The 8,720-nt window shown below is 32.6% G+C and overlaps 1 protein-coding gene across 2 annotated transcripts; it reads right to left on the bottom strand.

Annotated features, from left to right (window-relative positions):
- Positions 1-2,159: 2,159 nt before the first annotated feature.
- Positions 2,160-7,626, bottom strand: LOC110663099 (uncharacterized). Of its 2 annotated transcripts, none has more exons than XM_021822323.2 (4): positions 7,164-7,625; positions 6,293-6,370; positions 5,471-5,907; positions 2,160-2,409 (listed from the first exon to the last, which is right to left on the bottom strand). In XM_021822323.2, exons 1-4 carry the CDS (start codon positions 7,458-7,460, stop codon positions 2,379-2,381), a joined length of 843 nt encoding a protein of 280 aa, XP_021678015.2. In that variant the 5' UTR covers positions 7,461-7,625; the 3' UTR covers positions 2,160-2,378. The 2 variants fall into 2 exon arrangements, with proteins under 2 accessions (XP_021678015.2, XP_021678016.2); XM_021822324.2 differs by lacking the exon at positions 2,160-2,409 and having other exon boundaries at positions 5,537-5,671; positions 5,799-5,907; positions 7,164-7,626.
- Between the last annotated feature and the right edge of the window lie 1,094 nt (positions 7,627-8,720).

Raw genomic sequence — 8,720 nt, 5'->3', positions numbered from 1 at the left:
CATTACCGACTAAGAAAAGGTGGTTGGTAAATACCAACTAAAATAGCTTAATCGGTAATTACCAACTAAACAAAACGTTAGTCGGTAATAGTTCTTTCGGATTATTAGATTTTATTTTTTTAAGATTTAACTTTACCAACTAAGAATTAAATTAGTTTGTAAATACCAACTAAACTGTCATATAATCGGTAATATGCACTTTAATTTTACCGACTAAACATAAATTAGTTGGTAATACCAACAAAAACTCTATTTAGTCGGTAATATTTTCCTCAAATTAAAAATTTTTATTTTTATTACCTTTAAATTTACCGACTAAAAAAAAATTAGTTGGTAAATACCAACTAAAGAAGCATTTAGTCGATAATATTTCTCTCAAATTACAAAACTTTTAACTTGATAATCTTTAATGGTACCGACTAAAACTGCTTAGTTGGTAAATACCAACTAAAACATAAGTTAGTCGGCATTATTTCTTTCGAATGATTAGATTTTACTTTTTTTAAGATTTAGCTTCACCAACTAACAATTAAATTAGTTAGTGAATACCAACTAAACAGTCATATAGTCGGTACAATTTTCCTCGAATAATTTCTCTCGAATTATAAAATTTTATTTTCATGATCTTTAACTTTACCTACTAATAGTAAATTAGTTGGTAATACCAACTAAAACTCTCTTTAGTCTGTAATATTTCTCTCAAATTAAAAATTTTTATTTTTATTAGTTTTATTTTTACCAACTAACTATAACATTCGTTGGTATTTACCAATTAAATGACAATGTAGTCTGTATGATTTCTCTCTAATTGTAAAATTTTATTTTCATGAGTTTTTCAGATTTACCGACTAAATAATATATAGTCGGTAACTACTAACTAAATATTTTTTACTCAGTAGTATTTTTTGAATTATAAAACTATGACGTTATGAGTTTTGAATTTCACCAACTAAAAAGAAAATAATCGGTAAATGCCAACTAACAATTAAATTGTCAGTAATTACCGACTATATATTTAGTTGTAATATTTACTATTTCATCGCTTTCTTTGTTGAGCATTTTTTGAACCAATTTTACCTACTAAAAATTTTAATCGGTGATATTTAGTCAGTAAACAGTCGGTAATTTAGTCAGTAAACATTATTTTGCATTTTTATTTTATTGTCATAGTTATTTAGTTGGTAATAAATCGGTAATTTATGACCATATTTGTTTAGTCGGTAAAGTTAGTCGTTGTTTTTTAAATTTCTTGTAGTGTAATTTTTATGCTTTCTTTTTTTAGAAATAATTTTTCTACATTGTAGTCTTTATTCCTTGGACATCTAAGACAACTTATTAATCTTTTTATGCAAATTTATTAAAAAAGAAAAACAGAGATAGAATGAGAGAAAAAAAAGGTGCGGTTACAGAGAAAAATAAAACATAAAGGGAGAAAAATAAAGCAGTATAAAAAAAATAGGACAGTTTAGATATAGAAAAAAAAAATCTAAAGTTTTAATGAAACCAAATGATAGAAATAATTAATGTGTTTTTTAAAATGTAGGAACCTACTAATTAATTTCATTAAAATAGAGGATCTAGGACCAAACTTTTCAACATTTCACATTTGGAATGGATACGAAGGTTAGTTGCATTTAGGCAAAATGGTAAGGTTCTACAAAAGAAATCTCGGCTATGGAAATTTTGGGCAATGCACGCTCCTTTTATTTGGACGCTTTAGTGGAGAGTCTTGCTTTACTTGATGAAGCAAATGCATTTACAGAGGAGGAACCTTCTGAGGATCATGGCACAAATGGAGTTTCAAAGGAGCATTCTTCTTCTCCTAATGGTGTAGACAAGGGCTTGTAGAACAACTGTGACACCCCTTACCCGTCAACTGTATAGCCGAGCAAGAAGTGCCACATTCGGTGCCGGAGCATCCTATCTTATCTTGTCATGTCCATTATAAATTTTAATGTCATTTAAATCAGGTAATTTATGTGTAGACAATTTTTTTTTTTATACTGCTTGTTTCTATGGAGACCTGGATAGTGCCTCTTCAGTTTTGTTAGCATTTGGCGGGTTCCCCTGACTACCTGTTATCATGTCCATACTCATTTCATACATTTCCATATCATATTCTATTTTACCATTTCATTCGCAATTATTTATGAGATCTCTAAAGAAATATTATCTATTGCATTCATACAGAAATTCATAGATAATAAATTTCAAGTTTACATTACAAATCTCAAAATGGAATACATCATGTTTTTAGGTACAATGAACAAAAAGTACAAAATCTAGACATACATGGGCCCTACCAAAAAGAAATACAACTGTAGAGGTAACTAGTAAGCACCGCAGATCCGACGGCTCGTGTGTGCTCACTACTATCTTCACAGCCGCGTCTGGACTGATCTCCAGTAGCTACGTGATGGAAAACCAACGAGCTAAGCATAATGCTTAGTGGTGCATAATTTATAATAACAATAATTAAACAATTGAATTAATATTTGCAAATCATAATTTCTGGGTCTTTTATATTTTTATTGCACTTTGGAAACAATTAACATTATCTGAATCTTTTATGATTACTTATTGTATTTTAAGTCTTAATTAATTTTTATCAGTGCCCAAGAAACCTATAACAAATTATAAAAGTTGGATGCATGAGAGTATACTGATCAGACAGCCATATGTCTATCCAGTATACGTCAGGCGTGGAGCCTGCGGGCAGGCTTTTAAGCCTGATATAAAAATTAGGCACAATGGCCAACGGACAGGCATGAGGCCTGTAGAACAATCATATCAGATAGATTTTATCTGTTACTGGTTATTCTTATGGGCAATACTACTATCTGTAAACCCTAATTGGTATACCAATTTATTCAAACTAAATAAATAAGTTTAGGTATACTATGGGTAATTAAGCATAATTTTAATTATTTTAGTACTATTCACTGTCACTATTTTCTGGTACTGTTCAGTGGTACCATTAATTTCATATTAATAGGACATTAGTCCCAATTTACATATTCATATCATTTTTAATATTTAATTAGCCTTATGAGTATTTTAATTACCATGTATAGCATTTTTTCCATGAACCTTTCTTTAGGTTCATTTTGATGTATTATCTTTATCTAGGAATTTGGCTAGGTTAGGATGTCTATTTGGTCACACTTCCTTCATAATAATTGCTCCTCTATATTTAAACTTGAATTTCAGTTTTTGAATCACTCAATTCGGGATTATAGAACTCAAGTTATAGTCAAAATACCATAACTGGTCTCTTTGCCTCTGAGCTATCCAGAATTGACAATTCCTGGTCAATAAACTTTGACCAGTCATTTGATCATTTTATGGTCATTTTTAGACGACTTAGGTTCTTTCACAAGATATGTTCCTCAATGTCTTAGGGACTCCAATTTCATAATTTTTGAAGCTTGGTATAGTGAGTTATGGTCAATGTATTGACCTGGACTCTTAATCCTATATAGGCCATAGTCAAACTTCAGGGCAGTATGTTTGACCCTCTTTTTAGGGTCTGTACACTTAGAATTTGGTAAAGGTGTCTGAATCAATGTTGTAGCCCTAAGCATCATGTTTCCAGATCATATTGGCACATCTCAAATGGAATTTCCTCGTGGGAGTTATGGCCAAATGAACGCACGGGTATCAAATGGCATTCTAGGTTCAACTTAACATTTTCCATATTTCAATTCCTAACTTTGGCTAATATTTTCCCTAGGATGCAATGGGTTTTGGAGTTTGGTCAAAACATAAAAATTGTTGAGCTATGTCTTATAAAACTTTTGGCACTGGTCTCACTCAATTTGCAACTTTGGAGACCAAGTTATGGCATTTTTGCCAAAACTGGTCAAGCATACCAAAGAAACAGTGTTTTGGTCAATTTATGAGTTGGCAGTTTTAGTGACCTAACTTATACTAATAATTTGACTTAGTTAAAGGCAAAACTGGGTCAAGTGGTCTTCATAAAAAGTATAGCCCTATGTTTAAGCTTTCCATTGATGTAAATTTTAGGTCATTTGGACTAGTATAAAGAGAGTTATGACCAAATGAATATGTACTGTTCATTTGGTCATTTTCTGGGTTTCAGTGTTTGGTCATCCAGGTTTGGGCAGAGAATTGGTCATGATTTTGACAGAATTTGGGTAGGGTTTCTTCTTAAAAAATAAAGGTTTGGATGTTCCAAAATACCTCCAATTGGCCTCATACCAATTGGGGCAATACAAAGGGAGAAATAGCAATAAAAATCTACTGGATTCAACAACAACACAACCTACAAGCAAAAGAACTCCCAATTTCAATCTCCTCCTTCTTCCAAACTCCAAATAAGAATACATGGCACTTCTATAAGTATCATTCACAACTCAATTAGATCAATTTCAAAAATGTCACAAAATCCCCAAATCATGTACACAAACCCTAGGTTCAAAGTTCTAATTTGCACAAACACTACACAATCAAACTCCTAAACATATAAATTTATTAAACATTCTCATGGAACCCATTTTCATTAATTAAAATCACCAAACCTCAAGGTTCCATGGCTATCAAAAATTCAAGAATTCTTTCCTCAAATTTTCCTTTCAATTTCATGCAATTTTCACTTGATTTAGCATGATATTCATGCTTAAAGAAGAGATTAAAAGTTTAAAGCACTAACCTTTTTGGGTGTCTAGCTAAACTTCAATTTTATTATTGCTTTTTGGTATCTATAGCTTTCTTAGGGTGTGGGGAGTATTTTTTGTGAAGTGCGCTATGGGTTTTGGGTTGATCAAGCTTGAGAAATCAAGCTTGAAACTTTGGTAACAATGGTGGACAATGGAGGGAACCAGCTGGCCAAGAGAGAGGGAGAGAGAGAGAAAAAGGAGTTGGTGGATTTTGTCTTCTACTGCCTTATATATTTATTTATTTTTGTATACTTTAATTTGTTTTAAATTTTTCATAAGCCTTTTCTTTTCTTTTCCTTTCTTTTCTTTTCTTCTTCTTTTCTTTTCTAATTCCATTCATAAGTTTTAATTCATATTAATTATTTTAATTCTCTCAAATTTTAAATTTTTGACACTTAAGTCAAAATTCACCTGTAGGGGTGAAATGACCAAAATATCCTTCATGGTGCATATAGGGTTATTTTTACTATTTTTGTACCAATTAATAAATTCTCTAAATTTTTTCTATATTTTCTTTACATTTATTTCTTCAATTTATGCCTCCTCACTATAGTTTAGGTATAAATTCTCTAAATTTTTTCTATATTTTCTTTACATTTATTTCTTCAATTTATGCCTCCTCACTATAGTTTAGGTGTAGTTCCAGACATTTTGACTGTCCGAACAGACATTAGTCATCGGAACAGTAAAATATACGAACTACCTATTGTGAGGGCGTTGCAATTCTTTCCCTCTAATAGAAATTTCGTCCTCGAAATTTATCTAATGTAAAGAGTTGAAGGAACTGCTACCTTATCGTCTTCTCGCTCTCCCATGTCGCTTCTTCCGTGTTGTGGTGTCTCCACAAGACTTTCACTAGTGGGATCCTCTTGTTTCTAAGTTCTTTCACTTCTCGCGCTAAGATTCTGACTGGTTCTTTTTCATATATCAAATCAGGTTGCATAATTATCTCCTCTGCTAAAATGACATGTGAAGGATCTGATCTATATCTCCTGAGCATCGACAAATGAAATACACTGTGAATCTTGTCCAGCTCAGGTGGTGAAGCTAGCTTGTAGGCTACTGGACCCACACGCTCAATGACATCATATGGACCAATAAACCTAGGGCTCAACTTACCCTTCTTACCAATAGCTTTGACTAAGCGCAGAACCATCTGTCCAGAGTGAATTCCTTTAACACAGCTTGTCCAATAGACTTTATATGCATCGAAAATGTAAACACAACCCTACAAAAGATGAGAAGCGGTGGCAGTATTAATCTCTGTGTGTGCATAATTTCATACTAATATTGATGTAACTGCAATTATTACACTTGAGCTAGAGCTACATATGTTCATATTTCAAAGCAGAACCCACCCAAAAGACCAAAACAACACAAGCTTTGTATCAAATTTCAGCAGCTACCCGCTTCAAAAATACATAACTATGGAAAATCCAATTCTAATGGAGGTATCACATTGAACTTCAAAACCCTATCCTCCAACCTTAGAAATGGAAGAAAACCAATCAACTCCTTTGGATAAACCTCTACCATCATTATTAATTAATGTAAATTCCAATTCTATATGACTACATACAAGCTGTTGATAGATGCTGGGTAGAAGAAAGTACATTTAAGAAGCACAAAAGTGAACCAGCCAATGAGCCTCCAATAGCCAGAAGTGCCAAGAAACGGAAATCAAAGATTACCTGCCAACAATGAACATGAAAAGTGCCCCATTATCACACTTGACCATGCATACAAAACTTAAAAAGAAAGAAAAAAAAAAGAATAGAAATTGGGATGATATATGTAGAATCAATGCACAAAATATATGTTATGATGTAGCTTGTATGTGGATATAATTTTATGCACTCAAATTATGATTTGACTTGAAAAGCCCGCAATGCAATCCGAATTGAATATTTTATGAGATTTTTTTATGGTATTGGCAGCAGAACGAATGAGTACAAATATTGTAAATTTTATTCTGAAATTAAAACTTGAAGAGTTCATATAGATTATAATTTGTTCTTTACCATAAGCATAGATATTTTTCACTTGTATATTGCCCATAAATATAGATTTTATTGCAGAATCAAGAAAAATTTATGTGTTAATTTTTCTTCAACAATATAGAATATATACTCTAATGATTCGAATGGTAATAATAAAGATTTTTGAGGCCAAAAGGTAGGCCTCTTTGCCAAACTCGAACAGACCAGTTCTTTGGTCTTTCATATCCTTAGGCCTAAAATGGTTCAAAATTCGCAAAATTTCTCCATCACATATTTTTAACCTATCAATAAAGCTACTTCTTCTTCTTTGGCCTCTCTGTATTTGAAGAACTGAAAACAGAAACTTTTCACCTCCAACAATATGAGAGGATAAAAAAAATTTTTGGCAGATCAATTCCACTAAAAGAAGAATAAAAGAAATATAAAGAATTAAATACCCATAAAATTTCAATAACAGTAAGCAAGAAAGGGAAGGAATTAGTACCCTCTCAATGTCAGATTCAGTAGAGCGAACAAACCGCACAAATGGGCTGCTACCTGTTGGGTTAGCACGTGCATAGTTGAAGCTGGAATCATGGGGTCTAGAGGATTCAACAAACGGTGTAGATGGGGTCTTGGAGGAATCATGGGTTCTAGTTGAAGCTGAAGCAGATGCTGATTCAGGGGAAGATGAACTTAGAGTAGCTAAGGGACACAACAAACGGCGCGAAATCATTATCGGCCTGCGAATTGGGGTTGGTATAGAGAGCGTGGAAGTGGAGATACAAGCAAAGAAAGCCATAGCAGACAACAGAAAGCTGAATCTACTCAGCAAGTTTGGTTTGATTTCTCACAGATGAAACATGAGCAAGAAATGAAGTGGGATTCAGCAGAGATAGACCATTAAAAACAAGATGGGATTTTTTAATTTTTTTTTCTACTAGTGGCCAAAATGTTTTGTCCCTTTATGAGTTTCCTTTTAACGGACCAAACAAAACAGAAAATCATGGCAGTACAGAGCCCGAGAGTCCTCTACATGAGAAAAGGAAAAAGTTGAAAATTTTCACACATCAGCTAAATCAAATTGCCAAATTATTATGTGTGTTGATAAGCTTCAATTTTATTTCCATTCTTTTTACCCTTTATCTAAGAGAAAGCAGCAAATTTAGGGAAAAAGACAAAAAAATGCAAAAAATCCACCACTAAACTGTTGGCTTAATAACTTTATCAAATATTAAGATTGTTAGTGTCTTTTTATTTATTAAAATATTTTTTTATAGTGAAGAATAAAGGAAGTCTCTGCCTATCATAGCCCCCCATCCCCTGCATAGTGATAGGCTGAAATATATTCTACAAGAATCATGAAAAAGTAGAAGTTTTCCCACTGAGCAGAATTGGATATTTTGTTTCTTGCTCTAGTAGTCCTTGATTCATATTCTGCTTCTTGAATCTATTTTTTTTAACAAGCAATCCTTCCTCATTTTGTATGCTTCCATTTCATCCAAATTGAAGAGAATGATCATATGATAATTGCAGAAAAATAATCCTTTGACAAATGAGTCGTAGATGCAAGTATCCAAATAGTAACATATATCTTTAGGAATTTTTGCAGCTTGAACAGATCAAACTAACTAATGTTGCTAGCAAAGAACAAAATTTTCTCCCATGCACATAGCTGGAACTGTGGAACATATAGAAGAGAGGATTCAAATCACAGTCTCACCCGAGAAAAAAAAAATTGAAAGCAGTGAAATTTCAGGAAAAAAAAAGCATCAAAAGGTGGAAAGTTTACAAAATTACTTCTGAAGAATATTAATAAGCTGATCGCTCACTATAGAAGAAAAGAAAATTTCAGCTCCGGTGCTGAATTCTTCTTCCTATAGTTGCACTTGACAATATTCCTACAATCATATCCACAAAAGCAAAATAGACCTCGCCCAAGATCTTTTGGTTGCAAATATTAAATAAGGAAGCAGCAAACCTACTGCAAATCCCAGCCCAGTGCTCAAGTAAAAATACTTAGCAATGAAGCCATTACCATCATCTGCCTCATATTTCCTTC

The sequence above is a fragment of the Hevea brasiliensis genome, chromosome 8 (assembly GCF_030052815.1).
Source record: "Hevea brasiliensis isolate MT/VB/25A 57/8 chromosome 8, ASM3005281v1, whole genome shotgun sequence".
NCBI lineage: Eukaryota > Viridiplantae > Streptophyta > Magnoliopsida > Malpighiales > Euphorbiaceae > Hevea > Hevea brasiliensis.
The sequence above is the reverse complement of the archived record's forward strand: the minus strand, read 5'-3'. Positions and strand labels throughout refer to the sequence as shown.

Excerpts from the sequence above, each read along its gene's own strand:
- LOC110663099 (XM_021822323.2), bottom strand. The coding sequence starts at position 7,460 with ATGGCTTTCTTTGCTTGTATCTCCACTTCCACGCTCTCTATACCAACC. Across the intron at positions 6,371-7,163 it reads CTGAATCTGACATTGAGAGG|GTAATCTTTGATTTCCGTTT; the intron begins GTACTAATTCCT and ends CATTGTTGGCAG. Across the intron at positions 2,410-5,470 it reads GAGAGCGAGAAGACGATAAG|CTACTGGAGATCAGTCCAGA; the intron begins GTAGCAGTTCCT and ends TCCATCACGTAG.